Consider the following 26,246-nt stretch of genomic DNA (forward strand, 5'->3'; position numbering starts at 1 on the left):
CCTCTAAGAGGACATAAAGACTGAGGATAAAATCTTTTATCTAAGAAGTACAATTTTTGCTATGTTCCTTTACCTAATAGTCATAATGCAAGTTTAAAAAGTAAGCAAGGAAAGGTAAGCATCATTCCACATGTATGAATAAACAAAGCTACCTGAACATGTATTTCAACCTTTTCGTTTGTAAGTAGTTTTTGAAGGATGTACACTGCATCCTACTGCCAAAAATACTATAACCTCAATGCTTTGAGGCTTCAAAATGGTGTACAGTTAAGATGCTTTTAGTAAGGTTATAACATGTATTATTGGGGGGGGGGGGAGGGGGGGACGACCAACAGTCAACAGGAAGGTTGTATGATGGAGTGGACTGCGCAACATGGAAACCTACTTACAATTTTTGTGCAGTACACACCCAGAAGTGAGTGTAAATGGCTCAACCAAGAAGGAATATTTTTAAAACAAAATCTTTTAATTTTTTGTTCTACATTTAGAGCTAGACAAAAGTGCCTCTTGGTTTCTCACATGGATACCTAATTGTGAAATTCTTTTAAGTACTATATTACTATTAACTAGTTTTCTGAGTATTTTTATAGAAGCTCCCCCAGAAATGCTTGTTTCTAAGCTACAACCTTTATGAACTAGGTGCATCAAACTAGGGAGGACTGTGTTTCTTGTAGGGCTGGAGCCTCACAGATGTTTCATAAAATGATATTGGCTTTTAAACAAAGCATTGTGTTTAGATTTTAAAACCTTGTGCTTTGTGGCTGTAGGAATCTTTTATTTTTCATGCATACTGGCAGTACGTTTAGATTATAGGATAATACTAAATGTTTTGTGTTGGACCAGGTATATGGGGAGGCTTAACAAGGAGGAGCACTCTGGTGACTTAAATAGACACTTTGCTTACTGCAAGATTAACTACGATAAATGCAAACATGTCTTAACAAATGATGCTTTATTCAGACTACTAAAAAGTACTTCTTGCATACTTAGGTAAACAGAAAGCAAAACAAACTATTGTATTAATAGTCTTGGTTGTTAGTGTAGCTAATAATACCTTAGAACCGTAAAGCTGGGCTGAAGTATATTAGTTTAAGCCTGACATTGTAGTACAGTGCTGTTGAGGGAAAGTTTCTGTGATGTGTAAGTAGATACTGCTTCTAACCCAAAACACTTGAAAGTCGTGGGTTTCCAGAGGAACAGCACGTCTCAGTTCAGAAGCATACTAATTATTATACAAACAGCTGTGATAAATTGATTTATATAGCATCATGCTTGTTTACTTTCCCTACTTCTTCAGTATAGAAAACTTAAATCTGTTGGATTCCTTATGCAAAGAATGCTGAGAACTGTTTATTTTGGTGTGGAAAATATTGAAAATTGCTGTTGGCCCAGAACTTTTGGGAAAAGTTGTTTAGCTGAATGTTGTTTAACTTTCTGTTAACAGTTGTTTTAACAACTGTTTAGTTGTTAGTTGTTTAGTTGTTTAACCTGAAAGGTTGTTGGTTTTTTTTAATACTAAGTTTTTCAAAGTATGTTTTCCATACAGCTCAAAGACAAACATCACTTGTACTTAATGAGCTTTCTTCTATAAGCCTGCAAGTTTCAAATGTGAAACTGTTTTGTAATTGCTGTTGGTATTTAAGTTGGGCAAGAGAATGATTTCTTGATTAAAAAGTAGTGGCACTACTTTTACTTCGTAGCATTCATTACGCGTTTAATGGTTCTTTGACCAAGTGATTTGCTTTTACACCAACACTTTTCCTGTAGGTGCAGGTCATGAAGCAAAAACCGTGCAAGGAGTGGTGACAAGATTTTGCCATGATTATGGGATGATCAATGACTTGATAATCTTCACAAAAGATGCTGTTTCAAATGGCATGCCACTGGCTGTTGGACAGGAAGTTATTGCTATTGTTGAAGAGGACAAAATATCAAGTGGCTTGAAGGCCATCAGGGTAAGAGGTGAATATAAATGGTAGTCTCACTTTCTCTGTAAATTAATTGAGACTGTATTGTGGAAGTTACTATAATTTCAGTCTCCTGAATGCTGAATGGTTTAAGAAAAAAAAAAAAAACTGCCAGCCTTTGACATACAGGGGATAAGTGGTTTTGGATTTAATGTATGCCATTTTTTTTAGCATATTGTTCTTGTGCTCATGCTCTGAGTGTCGATCTGGATGTAGTAAATATTATACTGTTGGTTGAGGTAAGTGCATCAGAGTTTTGTTTTTTTTAATCAGACCTAACTCAAATCTGTATGTTAACTTTTGAGTTTGAGTCATATTTATGGCATCGCTATGTGAATTGATAGGGAAATAAAACCAGTGTCTGTAAGCTTACTTTTTTGGAACAAAAGTGAACAAGAACACAAATGTCAGAATTTCTTATTGTAAAAATTCAGTAATTTAGTGCCACTGAGTTATAAAAAGGGATGTTTCAGTACCTCTTGATGCTTCATCTGTAAACCTACTTCAGGCTTGATGATCCATTGCTTCCAATTTTAATCTACTATAATTTTTTAAAATCAGCCTTAACTCAGATGCCTATGATAATCTAGCTTTCTTACACAGAGAAGCTGAGTCCAACAGCCCTTCTTTGTTTGGATCTTATGTAAACATAACTGCTGCTTCAAAGGCTGCCAGCCATGCAGAAGCAGTTGGTAACTGGGGGTACAGAACCAGCCTTCTTGGCTGGCATCTGCTTAGCTACGTTATGCTTTGAGTACAGCACTGGGCCAGTGTGCTTCATCAGCAAACTCACCGTGAGCCAAAGCAAGTAAGTCTAGCTGGACTTGAGCTGGCTGCAGGGAGCCAGTCTCAATACAACTGCAATTTTGAAGTTAACTTTCCTTGTAAATGGATGTTTTATAATGAAGGATTTTAGGATCTCTTGCTTTTTATAAAGAATATAATCATCAGAGTAGCTTCAGGCATCGTGTTGCAGGTAATAGGAAGTTGATGGTTAAACAAAGTATTCTATTTTTTTAGTAAGCTTTATTAATAAAGTTCTTATACACAGGTTTAATGAGAGTAGAAGCTATCAGATTGAAGAACTCATCATTACTATTTACTTGCCTTTACTATGCTAAATTGACAAATGATGTAAATAATTAGGGAAAGGAGATCAAAATCTTGCACTGATTAGCATGTAGTGTTCTTGATGTCTCGTGCCTTCTTTCCGTGCACTATCCTGATTTCGTAACTTCAGAGACATTTTGGTCAGTGTCCATTAATAACTGGCTGTTTTACAGAAGCCAGTTTGCATTATCTTGATGTGTACCACAACTCGCTTAGTGCCAAGTGGTATACGTTTGTAGCAGGATGATTTACAGATCATAACTGAAACTGGTGGCATCTCTGTTGCAATGTGCTGTATCGTTTTCTGAGCTTGTTTGTTGAACAATCCTGAAACTGTAAAGTTGTACAGTGTATTTTTTATTTCTCATTCTCACTTTCCCCAATCCTTAAAATCTGAGCATTTGACCCATCTATTTTAATTTCCCATGTGTCTGAATTCAAGCTAAAACAGTAAACTACTGAACATTTGGAATTCCACTTGATGTCATGTACATGTGCGGAGGCATCTGCAATGCATCTGTGACATGTAGAGCATGTAATTGCCAGCGTGCCTTGCTGCATAAAACATCTAATGTTCAGAAAAGGATGCATGTGGTGTCAGGCATGTGCTAGATGTGTGTGTGAGCTTTATGTACATATGACCAAAAACGTAAGAATTTTAAAACTGCGTATTCATGCTGCTTCTCTTTTGAAGAGCTGTGTGTATGGCCAGTAGAGCCTTTGTAAGGAAGGACCAAATACCGTCACAGGCTGCCTTGCGACTGATTGCATGAACAGTTCAGTACAACACAGCTCCGTTCCCTGTAGTAGTCTTCCTATCAGTGTGGCTTTGTGGATGTAGGAGAAGTGAAGGTGTGTGTTTGCCATCTGAAAGAGTTGCTTTCTGTAAAATACATGTTCCTACAGATGGTAATCTAGAAAGATTTATTTTATTATCTTTCTCCCTTAATTTGCCTTGAATTTGAAGATCCCCTTCGGATTTAAAGCTCTAAGTTCCATCAGTCAGTGTAGCTGTTAATTCTAGGGAAAGACCTGTATCTACTTAACCTGTAAATGGGAAACCAGTGCAAAGATGCTGGATGGTGGCCAAAAGCCTTTTTTGTAATAACCATGCTTTTCAGTTGAACGTGATGATAATCATTCCATGAGATGAACGCTGGGGTAATGGGGAAGCCAAACTTTCTGGCTGCTCTAACGACTTGCACGTAAGTTCCTCCTATTTCTGTCATGGAAATAGCCTGGAGGCTGCTTTATTTATTAAAATAAATGCAAATGTTCAGGATTTTTTCTTCTTTAGTGGCTGAACTGGCAGTAACTGTGCTGAGTCTGGTAAAATGTAGTTGGCTGAAAATGTGACCTCTCAAATAAAAGTAGATAGAAAATTAAAATGCTAGAAGACTAAGTGATTTGCATTTTACTGTGTGATGTTTGGGTGTTTAGATGCATTTTATGTATTAATGAGTTCTATAGATGATTGAGGAAATGCAGTAGAGTTACTTCAGTGGACTTTTTTCAAGCTCCGTTGCTGGTTTGATAATAACTAATGATATCAAACTATTTCTGAGATGTTTGCAGTTCATAACAAACCAGGTCTTTTTTAAACCTGAATTTAAGACATCTTTTTTTATAACATGATTTCGAGAAGACTTTAAATGTTTTCATGCGTACATTTTTCTCTGTTCTCTCCCCTCTTAATCAGAATAGCAACATGAACAATTCCTGAAGTAAAGATGTTTCAAATTAAAAATAGAACTATGTAAGACAACATCACATAGTAAAATGAACTCCAGTTACACGCAAAATTCTGGGTGAGTTTTTCCTTGGAAACCTGTTTCATTTTGCAACCAGTGCAGTTTTGCTGATTAAATGAGACTAAGGAAAGGAGAGTAATAAGGACAGAGCTTGATTGTAGGACCTAAAATGAAATACCACAAGAAATCTAATGAAAGATTTCTAAAATATTGCCAGCTCTAGTACTTATATTAAAAAATAAAAATAAAAACCTAGCATCTTGTAAGGTAACCTCATGTCCCTTCATTTTATATATTTTTAGTGGAATTCACAATCCAGTAAGCAAGGAGACAAAACTCATCTCTTCAAAGGATGCAGTAGTCTGTGAACTCTTGCAAATAAAAAGAAAAATGGTACAGCTGTTCTTTTCAGACATGAGAGGAAAAAATACATCCAGATTATTTTGAACAAGAATAATCATGACTGGAACGGACTTCCTACATAAGGATTTCAAGGTTCCCACTTCTGGTTGCAAGTTTCTGTCTTACTTGCTAATGTAGAATATTTAATTCCAGTAGGACAGCGCTGCTCTCCCTTCTTTAAAGGCCTTGTTTAAGTACTTGGATAAAAACCCAGACTTGTTCTGTACTCTGTATTAAAGCTTGATTCACTTTCTGTATAGTGGCACAAAGTTGAGAATGTTGCTCAAAGCAGCCAAATAGCATTTCAGTCCATTTTTTCTGGGCACAGGAAAATTAGATTATTTTTAATCTCATAGGCAGAGGGGAAAAAAAAAAGCTTCCTGAGAAGTGTAATCATTAAACAGCATTGGTGTGCAAATACCATTTCATATAACATCATCTTCTAAAAGTCTGAGCTCTCCCAGGCTTTCTATGTTATAGAAAGAAGGCCATTTTGAGCTAGAACCAGGAACAATTTCTCTGGTAGAGGAAAACGGAGATGGAGAAGAAGGAATAAAACTTACATTGGGATGTTTCATATATTTTCATGTGTTGAAAGCATTTCTGTAAGTGTGCAAGTTATTTTGACGCACAACTCTGTATGTAGCTTACACTAAACGTAAATACAGTAGTCTTACGTGGATCGGTGTTCAGACTTTATCCATATGAACCCATATAAATTGTTTAGGGAAGAGCTTGATATTCAGATCTTCTTGGTGAGTATTAAGATCTCTTTCAGACTGGAGCAAAATGTGCTTTTTTTTTTTTAAGTGGTTTTTTGATGTCATTAAAAAGAGTACCAAGAAAGAATAGTTGTTTAAATGCAGTATAGCAGTATTGACTGTAAAATACATAGTTGTATCCTTAAACTGTTTGCAAACTGGAGTAGAGATGGGGCGCTGAGCAACCTGATATAGCAGGTGGCATCCCTGTCTGTGTCAGGGGGGTTGGAACTGGATCATCTTGAAGGTCCCTTCCAGGCCAAGCCGTTCTGATTCTGTGGTGACTTTACTCAGGTGGGCAGCTGAGCTCCACCACAATGGCTCTGTCACTCCAAAGGGAAAGGACTGACTGCAGCCCCCATTCTCCTGTGCTGCTGGGGGGGAGGAGGTGGAAGAGGGTGGATTGGGGAAAGGTGTTTTCAGTTTTTCTGTGTTTCTCACTTCTCTAGCTTGCTAGTAATAGGCAATAAATTTCTCTAATCTCCCTACTCTGAATCTGTTTTGCCCATCACAATAATTGTTGAGTGATCTCCCTGTCCTTACCTCAACCTTTGAGCCCGTTGCATCGTATTTTCTCCCCAGTTCTTTGAGTTGAGTGAGAGAGCAGCTGTGGTGAAGCTCAGCTGCCCAGCTGAAGTAAAACCACCACAGTCAGCATCTGGGTTATGATCTGTATGATCGAGACAAAGCAGTTAATACTCAGTCTATTCTTGCTTCATAATGTACTTGTTCTTGGTAAAATTTGTCTCCAAAAAGTGCACTATACAAATGTAGTAACAGCATGTAGCAAGTGTAAAATGCCTTTTAATATTTATGAAAAGTGTGGGTAAAGGACTGATTTTCATCTCTGTGCAAATGTTGATCTGTAAAAGAAAGATGATGTTACACAGACTCTTCTGTTGGGGTGACTTTTTTCACATTATACATTAAGAAAGTACTTTCTAGTTCTGAGTTTCTAATCTTCATTTAGAAATAAAAACACTACAGCTCTATTTTTCTTTTCCATCCAGTTTGGGTTGATTTTGTTCTGGTTACTTTTACCTGCATTATGCTAGGTTTCCTATCAGCTTCTTTATTCTGTTTGTCAATTTGTAGGTGCTTTCTGAAATAAGCTTTCGTGGAACACCACCTTAAAAAGACGAGAATATTATTGGCTGTGTTAACTTAATGATCTGATATGTACGCTTGCACTACATATGTATCATTCATTGAAGAAGTTGTCCACAGGCATTTCATTCAATTTGTTTAATCACCGCAGAGATACCTTGCATACTTCCGTAATGCTTTTGTCCATCCTAATCCTCATTACCCTCATAAAAGAACTGGTGATCTCCTTTCTTTTGCTCTGTTGCACAGTGCAGTTTCTCTGCATACTATACAGAGTCAGCAGTTCTTGTGTAACAGCTGAGTGCATCTGTGTGGTGGCATTGGCGTTGTTACTGGTTCCATCAGCGCTTCTAGGGAGCGAGGAAACCGAATAATAAGCATTTGAGATGTAGAGCCAGGACCCCTGACCCCATGATGGTAGTGGCCCTACAGAAGCAAGGAAGACAATTCACAGTTCTAGGAAATGTTAGTGTGCTTATATTGAGTAATTAACAGCAGAGCTCCTATTATCCTTGCCCCCAGCATAACCATGCAGGGTTAAAAGGGTTTGTAAACATTGATAATTTGTGGCTTGGGTTCTGCAAAGGCCTGCTTAAGCAATTAAACTTACTTTTGAGGTGCTGATATGGAGAGCATTTAAGAAGCAGATGTTTCTTTTCAATTTCAATGATTAAAGAATGACTGAGGGACAGTCTAAAATGCTTAAGGTGTTGATAAATGGCATTTTGACAACGTGTATTTTTTTTATTGCTTTCTGAAATAACGATGTTCTAGATCCGCTTGTGTACAGTCAAGTTGCAGGGTTGAGGATGCGGTTCCTCTTACCAATATTAAGAAAACTCTTAACAGTAGACCTAACACAGAAGAGGCGTGACAAACATTTGGCAAATCAATATTTAACTATTTTACTGACTACCACTGAAGCATGCAGCAGACTTCTTAAAGGGGGAAGTTCCTTGCTGTTTACTACGCATTCTTTTCTACAAAAACAAGCAGCTGTGGTGAGTATAGAATTGTCTAATAAGATTGACTTCCAGCAGCAGTTGGAATTCTGAGGATCATAATAAAATTTGTTTAACTGTCTGCTTTATAAAATAAGCACACACTTGTGAGTGTCAGCTGTGTATGTTTCTTTTCTTTTTATTGTATTAATAGGTAGATGCAGTCCAGACTACATGGGGAAGCTACAGTACCGCTTGTAATGCTTCTGAACAACATGTGAAAATATTAATTGGCAATATTACTTCTCTCTGTAAGGATGGTGGCTACATAAATCAGAATACTCATTTCACAATGGAAGATGTCTGTGAAGGTGTGTAGAGGCTTTCTTGTTTGTTCTTCCTTAATTTTCTGTTAATCTGAAGCACGTAGACCGCATCCCAAAGAAGTTCTGATAGTGTATGTAGTGAAACAAATAAGGGGAGTTGGGTGAAGAAAGCTTCATCTTCGTTCTCACTGAGCATGATGTACTTGCAGTCCTGGTGTATACAAGTGTGCTTTCCACTGGCATCACTTGCATAGTTTGTCGTAACCTGCTCGGGATTTGAAGAACTAAAAAGAGAAGCCTCAACTCATTGGATCTAAATAATGCATTGTTCTGGCTGGTCGCATTGTTTAACTTCATTTAGTTCTGTATGGGAGTAACGCAAATGAAATCAGTAGCAATTAACATGAGATGTTCTGTTTCACATAGGTTTCAAGCCTTGGGTAGGTGACTTGGTGCAAGCACAATATTTTATTAAACCAACAACATGGAGCAGTGAAGCAGTTGCTGTAAAGCCTTTGAGATATAAGCGAGTGGATAAGGTAAACGTTCAGCATGTTGTTTTTCATGGAATCATAGGATGGCTCAGGTTGAAAGGGACCTTAAAGATCCTCCAGTCCACCCCCCTGCCATGAGCAGGGATGCCACTTACTACATGAGGGTTTTTGACAAGGGGAATCTTTCATGAAGTTGTGGAGTTTGTGGGTACTTTTAGGATTGCTACTATTGGTACATAAAAGATACCAACTCATTGCTGGTTTAGAAATAATCCTATATGTGAAGGCTTTTTGAAAATTTAGGCACGTTCTGGGTAGAACAGGTTGATTAACATACTGGCTGTTGATTCTGAATTCAGATGCTTACTGTTTTAGTTATGTTGAAAATTCACAGATCCCTACTGCAGCCAAACTTTTAAAGAAGTGAGGACTGGAATTTATGTTAAACTTGTCCAAGTATTGTGGCTTTGAAACAGTAATTGTCCCTTTTTTATTTTACTGAAAATACTCATGCCCTCTAGTAATAGTGATCTACATGACTCATTGTATTTAGCTTAATTTTATATATAGAATAATATCTGTTTGTCAAGCATAGGAAGAGGAGGAAAAGAAAATTCCTCCTGTTGTGACTGCTAGTACTGAAGTCTTCCAACTTACCTAATTTGTATGATGGGTATCATGATTAAGTCAAACGTAGCACATGAAAGTAGAACCTAATGCTTGAAGTGCTTCTGTCTCTTTACATTTTAAAATCTATAGACAAGCACAGTGATTCTAGGTTAAGGCTGTATGTTTGTCTGTTATAAATAATTGAAATTTCAGATTGTTGCTCTGTTAACGCGAGCATGACTTGCATGGAAAACTAAGCAATGATAGTATGTCACTTAGATTAAGCAGGTAATACCAAGTAACACTGAATAACAACCTGTTACAGGTTCGCATTTCCAGCATCTGTGGAAGAAACGGTACTGTGGATGAGAATATATTTTTCACTTTGGATTCGCTGAGACTTCCTGATGGCTATTCACCTCGTGTTCATGATCTAGTGAATGTGATTGTGGTGGAGAGCAATCAGTCGTTTTATGTTTGGAGAGCTCTCTGCTTGGCTCCAGTCGACCAGAAGGGGTAACATTCATTATTTTCTTCTTTCCACTTGCTAATGAGTAGGGATAAATTGCAGTTTGCAGTTTAAATTTTCTTGCATCTATTAAGCAAGAGATACTGTGGTTTGGATTTTTGACTAGTTGTCTAGAAGACATGATGATGGGAAGATCAGAGTGTTATGTTTTAGCCCTGGCTCTTTCTCCTTCCTTTGCAGAAGATGGAGGCATCTGTGCTTACTAAAGGAGTAAAACCAGTAGCAGCTGTGCTCAGAATACAGCTAGGCAAGGATGGAATTTTGCACAGTTGAGTTAGAGTAATGCCAAGTTCCAGTAATTTGTGTTGTTCTTCTAGTGACGACTTTACTGTTTGAAACCTATTTTCAGTGGAACTGATGTGGAAATAAAAGTAGTTTAGTATGGGAAGAAGCACAATCTTATGAAATAATCCCCTACAGAAATGCTGAATAGGAAGTAACTATTCAGTAGCAGTTCTGCAGGACAGATCTGTAGCTGGACTCGTGAGTTCCAGTCAGCACTCAGTGCTGACAAGGCTCTGGTGGGATTGCTCAGCCTGATTATGCCAGCCAGAAATAGGCAGTGGACCAATGGGAGAGTCGAAATGAGTAAAACAGACCTTTCTATACCTCAAAAACATCAGGTATGGGACAGTTTGCTTTGTTCCTCTCTAGAGAAGATGGCGAAGGGCAGTACATCCATCTTCAAAGGACCTGTGAAGAATGGAATAAGCTGTTAGTTCTCACTGGAAATAATGGATATAGTAGGCTTACCTTGTACCTAGGTAGAGCTGGAAGTGTTTGCATCACTTTGTACGACAGTACAATTTGTTTGGTTGAGCTTATTAGTGATGGATTTTATATTCAAAAATCTTACAAAAGTAGATACTAGGGTTGACTTCTCAGTTTTCATGTATTTTCTTGCATTAAAAATGAGCCAGGGTAAGCTGCAATGGGAGACATCTAGTGGGCTTTGAGAGTAAACTCTGTATCTAATAAAGAGCAGCTGTGATAATTTTCTACTTTATTGCATTAGGTGACTAAGGTACTCACTGAGGGTATATAAATATCGGAGAAACAATTAAACCAAGGGCCATTTTAATTAACTGAATACTTTCTTAATTGTAGAGCAGAAATGATTTTGAAAAAGGCTTGCTGGTAGCTGACATTGACCATTGAGAGCTACAGTTGCTGTCTGACAGGAAGGAGCATGTGGCTCTGATCTTGTAGGCTTTTTTCATCACTAATGTGTGTAACAGTAGTGTTTAATGTTATTTTTTGTTTTTTCAGCTTTTTAAACTCTTTTTTCAGTATACTTGTAGACTGTTGCAGCAGGCAGAAGGCCTAAGTGGTTAGGGTATGTGTTCAAAAAGGTTTGAAGGCTAGTCAATTTCCTCTATCAAGCTCCGCTGCTCAGCAAGGCTCTTGCTAAGCATCCTGGTCTCTCTTGTGTCTTGGTTCAGATCCCAAAGAGATCCGCAGTGGCTTCAGTCACCATTTGGATTTGGTTCAGCTCTTCAAGAAAGACCAGCTAGCTTCTTAATCACTTTTATCTTATACTCAGAGTTTCAGAGTTCAGTTTATTGTGCTGTTAAAAACAAGCCTTTCATCAACTTGTTGCTTCAGCTAGTAAAGGTAACATAATGGTTTTGGAAGTAAAACTAGCTGAGAAAGCAAAGCCTCTCCCCTGCTTCTTCATAAACATTGTGACTGTTCTATGCTGTAGTCATTCTTAAAGATACTTCCTGAGTGAGTGTGCTGAATCAGAGATGCTTCCTGAGTTAGTTTTAAAATCACTACCTTAAATTGAATTACTACATAAAATTCAATCTTTTTACAGACAATCTCCCTGCAACCCAGTTGATCTGGATGACCCGTATGAAAACTTAATGAGAAACAAAGGAGGGCTGGAAGTATCAAGAACAACTGATTTTGGAACTCTGAAGCAGGGGGAATCTAGAAGCATGACTGTTTGGATAGAGTAAGCCCTTCTGGTTGTTATGAGCTTTCTTCCTTTCCACCCCTCCATAATCCGTAAACTTGTCTTTCATACAGAAGCCTTTCATAGTTAAATATTGTTGTTTACAGCCTTCAAGTAATCCACTGCAGTGGTTTTTTCCAGCAGGGCAGCTGAGCTCCACCACAGCTGCTCTCTCTCTCCCCCTACTCAAAGGAAAAAGGGGAGAAAATACTGGCTCATGAGTTGAGATAAGGACAGGGAGTTCACTTACCAAGTATTGTCAGGGGCAAAACAGACTCAGCATAGGGAAATTAGTGTAATTCATTGCCTATCGCTAGCAGACTAGAGCAGTGAGAAACTAAAAGCAAACCAAAAACACCTTCTCCCCCTATCCACCCTCTTCTACCTCCTCCCCCCAAGCAGCACAGGAGAATGGGGACTGGGGGCTGTGGTCAGTCCCTGGTGGTTTGTCTCTGCTTCTCCTTCTCAGTCACTCTCTGCCCCTGCTCCATGTGGGGTCTCTCCCACGGGATGCCGTCCTGCCCGAAACTGAGCCTGCGGGGGCTGCCCACAGGCAGCAGCTCTTCAAGAACGCTCCAATTGGGTCCATACCACAGGGTCCATCTGTCACGAGCAAACTGCTCCAGTACAGGTCCCCCACAGACAGCAGCTCCCCCCAGACCCCCTGCTCCTGCCTGGGCTCCTCTCCACGGGCTGCAGCTCCGGCCCAGGGCCTGCTCCTGCGGGGGCTCCTCCACGGGCTGCAGTGTGGAGATCTGCTCCGTGTGGGACCCATGGGCTGCAGGGGGACAGCCTGCTCCACCAGGGGCCTCTCTACAGGCCTCAGGGGAACTGCTGCTGCGTGCCTGGAGCGCCTCTTGCCCTCCTTCTGCACTGACCTTGGGGTCTGCAGGGCTGGTTCTCACTCCTCACTGTCCCAGCTGTTGTTGCCCAGCAGTCGTTCTTGAATCTGCTCTCACAGAGGCCCAGCCAATTCTGTAATTCTGTGCTCGCTGGCTTGGCTCTGGCCAGCGGTGTGTCCCCTTTGGAGCCGTCTGGAGCTGGTTATGATCTAACATGTGGCAGCTGCTGGGCTCTGCTCAGAGGGGCCACCCCTGCAGCCCCCCCCCCCACCACCAGTACTTTACCACATAAAGCCAATATGTCCCCAGATAGTGGGGTTTTGAAGAGGTTTTCGTATTGGATTTAGTGATGTCAGGATAGTCTTATTGAGCCTCTGTCTTATAGATAGTTCTCCAAGACTACCCAGTCATAAATTTCTTCTCAATCCTCAAACTGTTTCCTTTCTGAAATGAGGATCAATGTAAATGCTTTTGCTTGTGTGTTCAGTTTAAAATGCAGATACGCTGCGTTCCTCAGTCTTAGAACAAAACTGTTGTATACTTGCATATTAAAAGCAGACCAGACTTTTCTTTTTTTCCTAAACTTGCATGCTGGTGTACTATGTTGGTGCATCCTTGGATTTTGGTGGGGTTTTGTTCAAATCTGTACATAGATGCTGAAATGGAGTCCAACCTGAATACCACCTATTTGTTGCTGTGCGTTTTTTTCCTAAAAGTTTGTTACCCTGTGTTTGGAGAAGAAAAAGAAAAGCTCTTGCTTTTCTCATACACGGTACTTCTGTATGCATGTTGCTGGTTCTTTTGCTGTACTTTGTAGGGTGGTTGATAGACCTAAAAATAATAAAATTTAGCAGAGGTTCTAGGCCTCTAGCAGCAGTGTGATTTCTCTCCAGTAGTGGTTATGAAATAATGGTAACCTGACCCACCTACAAACGGTTGTATTTAACTACAGGTAGAATTAAGCTTGCAGAGATGACTACTAACTGTGCATTTAATTACGTAATTACATAACTATTTCTAGGAATAAAGGGAGTGTACCACAGTCCTTAATCAGCTGCAGATTAGCTGGATGGGTGAAAGACAAGCAATTCAGTTTTCAGATTCCTCAAAAATGCCAGGACAGTCCATCAGCGCATCTGTCATCTTTTGCAATAAATCAAGAAAATGTTTCAAAAGCTGCAGTTAATTTCTGTAATGGCAGTGGAGGAACAACACATGAGTCACTGAATAATGCATGCGTTATGAAGAATGGAGTCATTTCAGGTACAGTGAATTATTACCATTTGAATTCTGAATGTTAACTCATGAGAAGACCCATAGGTTTGTTTGAAAAGGCTTGCCTGTGCTAGCCATAACAATCCTGATAAAAGAATTTGTTTCCTACAGATAGAAACAATCCTCAGGAAAGAAATTTATCAAAGACAAAAGAAAACGTTTCCCTGGTAAAAGATGAGAATCTCTATAATGGTGAAAAAGAGCAAAGAGAAGATGTCGAGCAGCCAGTAAATCACACTAACATTACTGGAGAAGTTGTCATACCACCAGGTGGAAAAACATTTGTAGTGATCATATGCACAGCTGTGTAAGTATTTCTTTGTTCTCACTGGTATGATGGAAACAAATCGTAAAAACTGACTTAATACTTCCTTATTCTGGGAACTTCTTGTGTGTGTGTGTACATTAAAGGCAGCCAGTATCTGTTAGCAAATGATGTAGAAATCTATACTGGAGCTCAAAGTGGTTGGCATTTTAACACTTCGTTCTGATGTTTTTCAAAAGAAAAGATGGTAGTAAATGAAGAAATACAGTGGGAATGGGTAGTTTATGGAAAAAGGCAGTAAGGTAAAGGTAATGTCTACAGCTGGTTATATTCTGTTTGGGAAGTCAGTTGCTCTATGAACACTAGAGCTAATGTAGTTTTCCAGGGGATTTCTGTGTGTTGTATGATGTTTCTTCTGGTTTTACCACCGTGAAGTTGTATTCACATTGCTCTATGTCCAAATCTCAAACTTCCCTGTACTGTGATATTAAGTGCAAGTTATCTGTGCCTGGGGGGGGAGGGGAAAAAGCTTTATTCCTTGAAGGTCTAATTCATAGAGGTTTGCAAATACTTTTTAAAAAAAATAGAAAATCACCTTGTAAATGAAAGTACTTTGCTGTACAAAATATTTCATGGAACTGGCTAAGAATAGTAAGTTGTGGTTTTGTGAGCTCTTTCAGAACTCAGGAAGGAACCTCTTGCTGGAAAGCTTACTTTCATGTATTTTTTCAGTTACTTTTGTTGTAGATCTACAAAATGTGTACCACCACCATCAATTTTTATTATCATAGTTTCCAAGTTGAACAGGGAAAACAAAGTCAAATTGTTTCGTTCATCAAAATGGTAATACATGAACTTACCGGCTACTTCTGTTAACCCCTGCCTTACGATTTTAAAATGGTAGCAATTTTCCTAGGGTGATACAGTTGCAGTTTGGAAGGTAAGCTGCCAGCATGGCACGTCTTTATGGACAGAGATGTGTAGAAAGAGCAATTTATATTTCACTGTAGATCTGTAAATGCCACAAAGCCTGGGTGAGGACCTTCTAACAATCCACACAACTCTCCATGGGAGAGTACAGCGTGAAGGTAGCAAGTGCTTGCTGGCCACTTAAGGGACCATAGGGACTGAAAATTTAGACTGTAAATTTGGACGGTTTGGTGTTTGCGCTGGATTTGTGTATCAGGGAGAAAACAGGCTACGGCTTTAACCTGAGTAGGTAGTGTTAGTTGGCATGAAAAAGTGGCACTCCTGCCAAAGAGAGAGTAAGTTGGAATCCTTTTGGATTTCAGACACACAGTAACAGTATTAGACTGTGTAGTTGGTGCTAAGGAGAGAATTTGGCTCTAGATAGTGCTGGGAAGAGTTTGTTAACGGATTTTGGAGTAGATGGTGTGCATGAAGGGTCTTAAGTTCCTTAGAACTGGATCTGAAGAAACAATTCCCTCTGACCTTTTTTTCCTCTGTCACTCCCCAGGCCCCACTTACAGATACACAGTGCATTTTTTTCAGAAGATGAAGATCTTGCCTGCTTTCTCCACTTGATGTGTTTGCAGTTAGGACTCAGTTCTGAGTAGCCTTAAGCAAGGCAGAGCGAAAGCTGTTGCTGCACCCTGGGGGGGGAGATATGCTGTAGGTTCCTCCACTGGAAATGTTTGGCTCATCGTTTTCAGGAGCAGTAATTACAAGACATTCCTTGTGATGGGAGTATTAATTCTGTACCTGGTATGTTGAGGAGAGGGATGCTGTTCCTTACGCAAGCTTTTGATGAAATTGGGGTTTAAAATTTTTAAAATTTTTCATTGTATAACATGATACCTGGACTGAACTCAGTGTAGGGAGTGAGTGTAAGGAATTGCCCCAAGTTAGCAGCTCTCTCGTTGCTGAAATGACAACATACAGTTTTACTAAAAAATGTAATTATGGCTGAGGAAAAGACAGTGTGGTGATTTTAAGAACTTAACTTTTGCTTGCTTGAAGAAATCCTGGATACAGTAAAGAACTCCTGTTGCTTGGTTTTTCTGATTTTACTATTGGACGCTATATTGAAACCACAGTAACAAATGAAGCAGAACTACTAATAGCACCTGTGGAACCATTTTCTTCAAGAAAGCCTAAAATTACTTCAGTACCCCAGCAAAGGACGACAACAGTGGTTGCCCCTAAATGCAAAAGGTACTATGAGTTAGGGGGGCAGGGAATAATATTTGTCTTATCTTGTTGTGTTTAGTATTGCTATATCTGTTTTGTAATGCTGACAAATGTCAAACAAGAAGCATTTGTGCATATTTATATAGGTATGTTGTAAACATGTTAATTTCAGATTTTACTGACAGGGTTTTTTAGTAGTGAACTGCTTGATTTTTTTTGTAGTCTGTTCGTACAGAAGCTTCCTACTATATAATGTGATTTTTTTATTTTAAATTAGATTGCTATGTAAGTGTCCTACAAGTAACAGTTATTTCAGATTTTTTTCTTAATCATTTTCTAAGCAAGTTAGCTTCTGAACTCCTCAAGCAACCTGACATCTGTATTAGTTGATGTTTTTGCTACTTTTATTTCAGAAGTTTTCTTCTTCTAGATAAACTTTTGTAATACTTAAGAGTATTTGCTTAGTTATAACAGTATCACTAAATGGAGAAGAGGATAAAAGCAGGCTTTTTTTTTTTAAGTAATGAGTAATTGGAACACGTACCTTTCGTCCAAATGTAGAAAACTTATGATTATCACCTTGAAGAAATCTGTTTTGTTGCATGTGGTTTCCTGTAGCCTTGAGGATGTGGTATATTAATTTGCTGTCCTTCAAATAAAAAAAAAAAAGCTACTGAATGATTCGACACGCTCTTGTTTCAGAAATAGCAGAAAGCTTCCAAGCTTCCTCCCACATTATACCATACCAAATGAGTTAAGAAGATGTGTGGAGCAGAAGTTAGACGTACTGACCTTCCAGCCTCTCCTAGCAGAGGTATGCAAGTGTAGGTTTATATAAGAAAATATATTTTACGTGTGTCTGTTCAAGCTGACCTTAATTTATCAAAAATTTGTAGCCCTTAGCGTAATAGAAGCTGATACAATGCTGTTATCAAGTAGACTAAGACTGCAGTCTGTGTCCTGTAACTTACACTGGTTTCAGTGTGTCACAGAATTCAAGCTTAGAAGAAAGCAAAATGGTAAATGTGAAAAACTGAAAAGGGAGTTAGATTATACCGGGGAGGGATATTACAGTAGGTGAAAAAGATTCCTCCTCACTTCTCCTTTGTAGGCATCATTGGAAAGGGGTTTCAGGGTGTTGGAACAGTAGTCCAGCAGTTGTTTCATAGGAAATGAAAGCAGAAGTTCTTAGGCTTATTGCAGTAACAGAGGATTCTTTTCTGCTTGTTCAAAACCTCTTTTTAAATCCTCAAATATACAGCTAGTTCAATTTCTTCCCATGAGTACAGCAGTTCTAAAATACATTTAAGAAAAAAAAAAGCAAATCTAAAGTTTGTTTTTTGTTGTTGTTTTTTTAAAAAAAACGGCAAACCTAAAGTTTAGTAAAAAATATTAGTTATTCTTCAGAAACTGTCCTGATTTCTGGTAGAGCACTGCTGGTGGTCTCTTCCCTATTTTTTTTTCCCCTCCAACTTTCTAAGGACTTATCTGGGGCAGATATTTAGGTAAAATGTGCTGTTTGCCTTCTAAACAGTGTACAAAACACCCTGAAGTCATTGACATATGGTAGTGTGCTAGAGATACTGTCTAGAGAAAAAAGTAGTATTTGAAATAATTTTGTACTGAAAGCCTGCTGGTAATGGTAACTTTTTTTTAACAGTATCTTAAGTTCCATCTAATGTTGGTGACTGTTGTGAAGTCTGCACCAGAAAGTACTGCTCATTCAAATAATGTTTGAGAGAAAATATATCGAACTGAAAGCATTCTTTGCCGCCAGTCATGGTTTAGAGAGAGGTTTGTGCTGTTGGTGAACACGTCTTCAGTGAGAGTGTGTTAAGCTGTGAAGGGGAAAGTTCAGGTTCTTTCAGCTTGATGTAAGCTGTAAGATCATCAGACAGGGCAGAGACTGATGTGACTCCGTCTTTACCCATCTCTGGCCAGTGTACTTAAATTTTTAAGCTTTCTGAGACTGGTGAACATATAATTCAATTTCGAAACTGCCCCTGAATTCAGGTGTAGAAATGCCCATTTTAGTTAGGGAAGACATGGTTAATGCTTTAGCTGACTGGCTGTTTTATCAGAGCTCCAAAGATACACAATTCTGCATTGACTGTTGTGGGAGTTTAGCTTAGTGTATTAAGATGCTGTATTTAGTCACCTTAATTGGCAGCCTGGTTGCTCTGCAGTCTAACTTGAACTGTTTCACGTAATACTAAGGTTGGTGGGGTCTGTATCTCAGCATAGAAATTGCAACTGTAATGTATACTGTTCTGCTTTCCAGGGTCTTAATATAAATAATTACAAAGCAAAATTTTCTACTCTCTTGTGGCTTGAAGAGATCTATGCAGAAATGGAGATAAAAGATTTTAGCATGAGTGGCATTACGTTGAAGAGGAATGGGAACTTTTTAGTGTTAGAAGTACCAGGAGTGGAAGAAGGCAGACCTCACCTGAATACAGGTAGTAATTGATGTGAGATAAAGCTTGTTGATCTGTATTTTTAGTGCAGTGCAAACTCCATTGCATTGTCATATGCTTAAGGAAGTCTTTCATGTATTTGAACACAAAATAATTAATCTAGGCTCCTGTACAGGTGAACTGCACTGTTAATGCCTAAGTCTTAGAATGGCTGCTATCTGAAGAAGCATTACATGTCTGTTCCTAGGAGCCTTCTCATATTTTTAGACTTAAGTACAAAAATGGAGGAAGTTTTCCACAAAAACACTGTGCAATGTTTATTTTTGCAATAGGTGTATCAAAACTGGGAAAGTAATTATGAATTAAACGTTACGATACACAGGATTCAGTTTTCAGAAGGTGTTGAAGGTCTGATGGCATCAATATTAGGTGACTTTTAAAATGTGATCTGAACTGGTATGTGCAGTTCTATAACTAGTGCCTTCTGAGGTACTCGTGGATCCAGCTACTTTGCTGAAGTTAGTTAGCATCCGTCATCCTGCAAATTCCAATCTTAACCATGCAAAAGGGAAACAAATGAAGTACTGCGGTGATAATTTTACTATTCCTTGTAACAATGTTGTCTTTTGTCAATTAGGTGATAAGGTGATACTGAAAAGTCAAGTCTACTCTGAGCATGTAATAGAGTACGTTGCCTATATTACCGAGGTAAGCGGGGTGTGTTTTCTGTTGAAAATACGGTAGTCTGCAGGATTCAGAGGGGAAGCCAGCACAAGTCATGGAGCTTAACCTGTTTTGGGGAAGCTAGATTTTTATCTACACTCTAAATGGTGTATTTCTATTGTTAGGTGGGTTGTTTTGAAGACTGTAGGCTTCCTTTTTTCTATCTAGATTATAATTGTTACCTGCCCTAAAAGTGCTCATAACATAATCTAGAAATGTATTAGTAGTAAATCTAGGTATTGGCTTTTTTTTTTACTCCTAGTGCTTTCAAAGATGCTTTTGTTGTGTGTAAAGGACTAAGGCCTTCATCAGTAAACTTTTCTTTTTCTTGCAACAGATATGTAATGAAGACGTTACTCTTAAATTTAATGCAGATTTTGAACAGGCTTACAACTTGGAACCCATGGATGTGGAATTTGTTCACTGCAGGTATTTTATAGACTTCCAAAAAGCTCCATTTCATGATTCCCCTAGTAAAGCAACTTGAAAATACATGAGACTGTTAGTTGGTAGTTTGGATAGATACAGGAAGGGCACAATTAAGAACTCAAGTGCCAATTCTTTCACTTCTTTCCAACTATATTCCTTGATAAGACTGCAGTGGTAGTCACTACCTACAAAGCAGAGACACAAGACAAGAATGTTTCAACATGTAAATGGTTGTTGCAATGCCAGGCAGTGGAATAGTTATTGGGGTGGTATGGGATTTTTATGTTCGTTTTCTTGTTGTTGTTCTTGGGTTTTTGGTTGCATGGGTTTCTGTCGAGTGGGTGGTAGATTTTTTTTGTTTTTTAAGAAAAATATACCAATATGGCTGCAAGACTATTCATAAACCTTGAATTTTGCTTTATTTGTGGCATGTTAGCTGTATATAGCTGCTTAATCTTCTGTTAAAGATCGGTTTTACCAAAAACTTATTTAAAGACTATCTGAATCAGGAGCGCAAGGTAATCTTTATCTCACCGAAGGGCGAGAGAATATATGTATCAGTGCTGCTCATAGCATATCCGTTGATTAACATTTCTGCAGTGTATTTTTCAGTAAATACACTACAGTACTTGTGTAAAAACTCCCACTTTTATAAGCAGTGATGCACAGAAAAACTACTGGATGCCTTGTAGGGTGTATGCTTTTGCAGCTTACAGAATGTCGGAATTTTACTCTAATCCACAAACTGCTGATCTGCTGTTCTAACAACAGGATTACTAGCAGACGGTGCCAGTTGGCGGTTGAACAAGCTACCTGTCTGGGTGAAAAAGGTATATTTCAGTTAACTTAAGCTGTCTGGAGGGGTTTGGTTGTGAGGAGTCTCATGTTTTATATTGCTTTCACATCAGGGCATACTAAGAAAAATGCATTATAATAATGTGTTCTTACAGTTTCCTGTAATTACTTTATAAAAAAAACTAGAGGAGTTGTTGGCCATCACAGGGGACATGAGTGGAAACTTAAACTTCTGTCAACAGTTTGAACCAATGAGAACTGTTTAAATCATGCTGTGGTAACAATAATATGTGAACTGGCAGTTTTACATTGCATCAGAGCTAAATAAAAAGCACAGATACCCTGTTTTTTATGGTAGAGTAGAACAATTCATATGAACTTCACATGGATCTTTCCCAGTTCTGTGATAGGTTTTGTAAATCAATTTTGAACACTTTGAGCGAGCTGGTATCAGTAGAATGTGTGAAGTGCTTATGTGGCTTTCAAATTCCTTTCTTTCTTCTCCAAACTTGAAGTTTTATTTCCAGAACGGCTTCTCTTACGGTCACCACAAGCTATCAAGACCCAAAATATTACTGAGTACTGTGGTGTTGATGATGGCCTTGAACAATATTCCCAGCAAGAGAGTGAGGTAAATATTCTGTAAATGTTTATTAAAATGCTTAACGGCATTCATATTGGTAACAGATAAGTACTGTACAGCTGTTGTTAGAAATCAGAGAATCAGTCGTATTCTGCTGCTTCTGAAAGCTGATGTAGCTTGTCTTCAAAAAGGGCCAGAAGGAGGACCCAGGCAATTACAGGGCAGTCAGCCTCACCTCCATCCCTGGAAAGGTGGTGGAACAGCTCATCCTGGAGTCATCTCTGACCATGTGGAGGATAAGAAGGTGATCAGGAGTAGTCAGCATGGATTCACCAAGGGGAAGTCATGCTTAACCAATGTGATAGCCTTCTATCTATTTAGAGGACATGGAGCTCCTGGAGTGAGTCCAGTGGAGGGCTATGAAGATGATTTGGGGAATGGAACATCCCTCATATGAGGGGAAGCTAAGAGAGCTGGGCCTGTTTAGCTTGGGGAGAGAAGACTTGAGAGGGGATGAGATCAATGTGCATAATGATATGAAGAGAGGTTGTCTGGAGGATGGAGCCGGTCTCTTTGAAGTGTCGCCCGGTGACAGGACAAGAGGCAATGGGCACAAACTGAAGAACAGGAGGTTCCGGCTGAATTTGAGGGGGCATTTCTTTACTTTAAGGTGACAGAGCACTGGAATGGGTTGCACAGAAAGGTTGTGGGGTCTCTTACTCAGGAGATACTCAAAACCTGCCTGGATGCCATCCTGTGCAATATGTACTAGGTGACCCTGCTTGGCAGTGGGGTTGGACTATATGATCTCCAGAGGTCCCTTCCAACCTCAACCATTCTGTAATTCTGTGCTTTCTGATGACAGAAGGTCATTTGATACCTGGAGAGAGATTTTTGTAACAACTGATGCTGTTAAGCTAACCCTCCCATCTAGAATGAGAAGTGCTAGTAACAACATGTATGATTATAATTTGAATTGTCAGATTTGCATTAAACTGGTTTTAATAGCAACTTCTTAATAGATGTGTGAAGTCTTCTCACTGTGGCAGGAAACATTTTATGATAAGATAATCATCCTGGCCTGAGGAAATTTACCTGTGCTTTTTAGCTGCTAGTTAAATTACAGGAAGAAATTATAATATCTTTCTTAAAAGGAACTTAAGAATGTTACCTAGTCATTTTTACTGTTTGAAGCAGAACTGTCACCAATACCAGATCAAGTCAGCTTTGGGGTAGGGGTTCATCTGTTTTTGTCCAGAGGTTCCAGAACCTCTGGGTAACCTGTTCCAGTGTCTCAGAACCTTTCCACTCATTTTTTTCCCCATTCCCAGTATCAATTTTTCTACCCACAACTTGTGGTTGTAACCTGTTGTTTATATAGTATGCTACTACAAAGAACTGTTTGTCTTTTTTTTTCCAAGTCTTATTTAAGCCCTTATGGGCATTAGATTCCTGTTTACCTCCTCCAAATTAAACTTAAAAAAAAAAAAAAGCTAAGTTCTTTCAGTTCTTAAGAACAGGCTGTTGGTTTGTATACATCTAGCAGTAACCCAGGATCCTGGAAAGGGCCTGGGGATTACTACTCAGACGGTGGGTTCACAGCCTGTCGTGGTTTGTGCAGTTTTTCAGTCCCAGGTACAGAGCTTTCCACCTCTTACTGATTTTGTGAGTTTTTTATTGGTCTAACTGCAAAGTTTCTCGTCCCTCTGAACTGGAGGTGAGCCATCAGGCATTTCAGATATGAATCCCAATTTTGTTTGCAGTTTTATTGAGGGTGTACTCGGTCTCATCATAGTTCTCAAAGATGCTAAATAATATTGGCCCCAACAACAACCCTGGGGTTCCTAGCTTGTGGCGTGTTCACAAGTGTGAGTATCAAGCGATTGATTAATGCAATTTGAACCCAGTAATTCAGCCAATTTTCAGCTCATTTAACAGTCTCTTCATCTAGGTAATGTCCTTGGACTAATAAGAATGCTGTGATAAATAGATCATTTTGAAAGCCTTACTGAAGTCAGGAGTATTACAATAACTGCTTTCTTCTGTCCACCTAAGTCCCTTCATTAGAGAAGGAAATTGAGTTGGCCACCTGTTAAGAAAGCTCTGTCCCTTGTTACAGCTGCGTGAACCATTCCTGGTCACCCTTTTTTCGAAATGTATGAATCCAAAAGGATATGCTCCGTGATCGGTTCAGGGACTGGACCAAGGCTGATGAGCTGTAGTTCTCGTGATTTTGTTGTCCATCTTAAATTGGAGCAATGTTAGCTTCATCCTGCTGTCAGGGACATTGCTAATTTTTTGTGGGAATGACAAGTTGGTTTTTGGGGGGAGGGTGGGGGGTGGTTTGTTTGTTTTTCCATTTAGTAGGTAGCAGCATCCACAACTGTATCACTGTAGTGAGTCACAGCCACTCTATGAATGTGGGTGCATCTAGTGTCTCAAAGTAGTTCACAGCATGGTGCGCTTAGGTTACTTTTCCCCCTCATTCCCAAACTGCTCAAGGGCGTTCTTTCCTATAACATCCATCAGTAAGTTGTCTTCTCTCATCCATCTCTGGACTGTCTCTTCCACACAACAGTTGCAGAGTCTGTTCTTGTTACTCCCTTCCTGCCACACTTAAACATCAGCTGGGCTTTGATTCTCCAGATTTTGTCCAGCTTTCCAAGCAGTGTTTTTATATTTTTGCCTGTCCTAGTTTAACCTTCCAGTTCGCATTTTATGAATTCATCAAGAAGCTACAAGTTTAGCTAAGCAGACCTTCTGTTGAAATTCCAGATGATCTTGTGCAGCAGGACGGTTTGTTTAAGATGTCTGCTCTAGATTGTCCAAAGTTCTGACTGCTCTTACCTTTTTAGCCTTCTTTTGAGATCTTGAGGCAGTTACCTTGCAGTATCTGCACTAGAGACAGATCTGTGGAAGCATGCGTTTTTCATGTATGTGAGCAGCAAGTCTAGCAGGGACTTATTCCTGATCAGTGCCTCTGCCATTTATGTCAGGAAGCTGTCATCCACTCACTAGTAATTCTGGAAATCTCCTGGGTGAATTGCAATAGGTATGTGAATGATAGAAATCTCCAGTGAGCAGCACAACTTGTGATCAGGAGCCTAGTGCGAGTTGTTTGTGGGAAGTCCATCCACATTGTCCCATTCCTGGCAGGGAGTTGTTAGACCATCAAACAATATCATTGCTGTTCAGTCCTCTTGTGGTGACAGCTCAGGCATGCCTCTGGTTTTGCAATGAATAATGTGCAGCCATGGAGCTCCTGCACATAAACACAGAGCCATACTGATAAGAGCTGCAGCACAGCTAGTTATTGCAAGGTGCCTGTTCTACTGGGTTCCTGCTGTTTAACTATAGAGGGGCGGTGGAGAACATCGCTTGGACCCCTCATCTTACCCCAGAGATCCCTGTATGATCCCCTGAAGTATTCAAGTTGCTAGTACCCTTGGATAAGCAGCAGAGCAAGTAATCAGAAGGACTGCATAAGCCTTGCAGTATTTCCATGGCATCATGACTCTGGGGAAGCAGCAAAAATTCCAGGATAATATGGCTAGAAAACAAGTACCTCTGTCCTTTACAGGAAGTAATCAACGCCAACGCTCATCAGTTCACTTGATTGGGATGAGTATTACTAAGAGAATTGTAACATCTGGTCCAGAGTGCTGTTGATGCCATGTTCACTACAGTTTCCTCCCGTGCTGCAGTCTGAAATTATCTTGCCAAAACGCATGGAATGTGAACGTTAGCTTTTGTTGAAGGAAGCTACTTAACCATGACTTCACAATCCTTATGTGAGCGTGCAAAGTATTTCTGCAATGTATGTTTAATTTTAACATAAACTCAAACTTCTAGAAACCTTAGTTTTAAGGTGGAAACTCCTTGGATCTTTTCCTCTCATACTCTTCCTTTCTTCACAGATAGTCTGTTTAATGGGGAAAAAATGTAGCAACTTCAAAAATATTGGTGAAGATAATTGGCTGTTACTGTAAGATTATAAATGCATTTACCTTGACTTTATGATTTCAGGTCAAAAAACTGCAGAACAGATGGACAAAATGTATGGCATCCAGGCAGATGAACATACCAGACGTGGTGACAGTTACTGCACAAACAAGCCAACTTGGTATGCTTTATTACTTTCTTTCTTTATTAAAGAATAACAGTTCAGCATTGCAATCGCTTCAGCCAAATCGGGGCTGAGTATGGTGGTGCCTTTCAGATGCCCTCGTGCTCTTTTAAGGAGAAGCGGTACTAGCAGGAATTTCTGTTGGAGTCCTTCTGTGGAGTATTTAAACATCTTCAGCTCAACAAGCATCCAGTGATATTTTGTACTCAATAAATTATTCCAAGTCATCTACTGGAAAATGTTCACTCATGTTCCAAGTTTCCGGTTTGTAACTGGATTGCTGGGATAGCTACTTTGGAAAAAATGATACCGATTTTTAAAAGGTTTCAGAAAGTACATATCATTCCTTTGCTTATCTGAGAGGCATCACTTCAGCAATTAAGTATGCTGATGTTTAAATAGGGTGATTTTATCATGTTGTAGCAATAGGTTACCTAAATTGTGGAGTAGGTTGCCTAGATTGTGCTTCTGTTAATGTGTTAATAAGATTCTGTTGTGGAAGCTAGGGCTGGACTGCATGAGGGGGGGAAAATTACAGTTGTCATACGACTTCACCACTGGTCATCAAGTACTAGTATTATCCCTGAAAAATTACCGAAATTTTGCTGCCCTAGGACAAAAAAAGGAAAGTGAACTTGATGTCAAAATTATTGGATAGAGTTTTTACAGGTTGTTACAGTAGG

General features: G+C 39.2%; 1 protein-coding gene across 5 annotated transcripts in view; it reads left to right on the top strand.

The window, feature by feature from the left end:
• MOV10L1 (Mov10 like RNA helicase 1) overlaps positions 1–26,246 on the top strand; it is a 40,073-nt gene that overhangs the window by 729 nt on the left and 13,098 nt on the right. For 3 of the 5 annotated variants that reach the window (XM_080574769.1, XM_080574767.1, XM_080574765.1), the window contains exons 2-16: positions 1,768–1,955; positions 8,254–8,410; positions 8,792–8,904; positions 9,794–9,984; positions 11,817–11,957; positions 13,821–14,062; positions 14,186–14,381; positions 16,320–16,514; positions 17,193–17,304; positions 18,772–18,949; positions 19,545–19,615; positions 19,968–20,059; positions 20,831–20,889; positions 21,370–21,485; positions 25,464–25,560. In XM_080574769.1, coding sequence (XP_080430895.1) covers positions 1,768–1,955; positions 8,254–8,410; positions 8,792–8,904; positions 9,794–9,984; positions 11,817–11,957; positions 13,821–14,062; positions 14,186–14,381; positions 16,320–16,514; positions 17,193–17,304; positions 18,772–18,949; positions 19,545–19,615; positions 19,968–20,059; positions 20,831–20,889; positions 21,370–21,485; positions 25,464–25,560 — 2,148 coding nt within the window. Of the gene's footprint in view, positions 1–1,767; positions 1,956–4,776; positions 4,886–5,130; positions 8,100–8,253; positions 8,411–8,791; positions 8,905–9,793; positions 9,985–11,816; positions 11,958–13,820; positions 14,063–14,185; positions 14,382–16,319; positions 16,515–17,192; positions 17,305–18,771; positions 18,950–19,544; positions 19,616–19,967; positions 20,060–20,830; positions 20,890–21,369; positions 21,486–25,463; positions 25,561–26,246 lie in introns of those variants that run through there. The other 2 variants (XM_080574768.1, XM_080574766.1) reach the window with 2 other exon arrangements.

Source organism: Anser brachyrhynchus (genome assembly GCF_964034855.1).
Source record: "Anser brachyrhynchus genome assembly, chromosome: 1".
NCBI lineage: Eukaryota > Metazoa > Chordata > Aves > Anseriformes > Anatidae > Anser > Anser brachyrhynchus.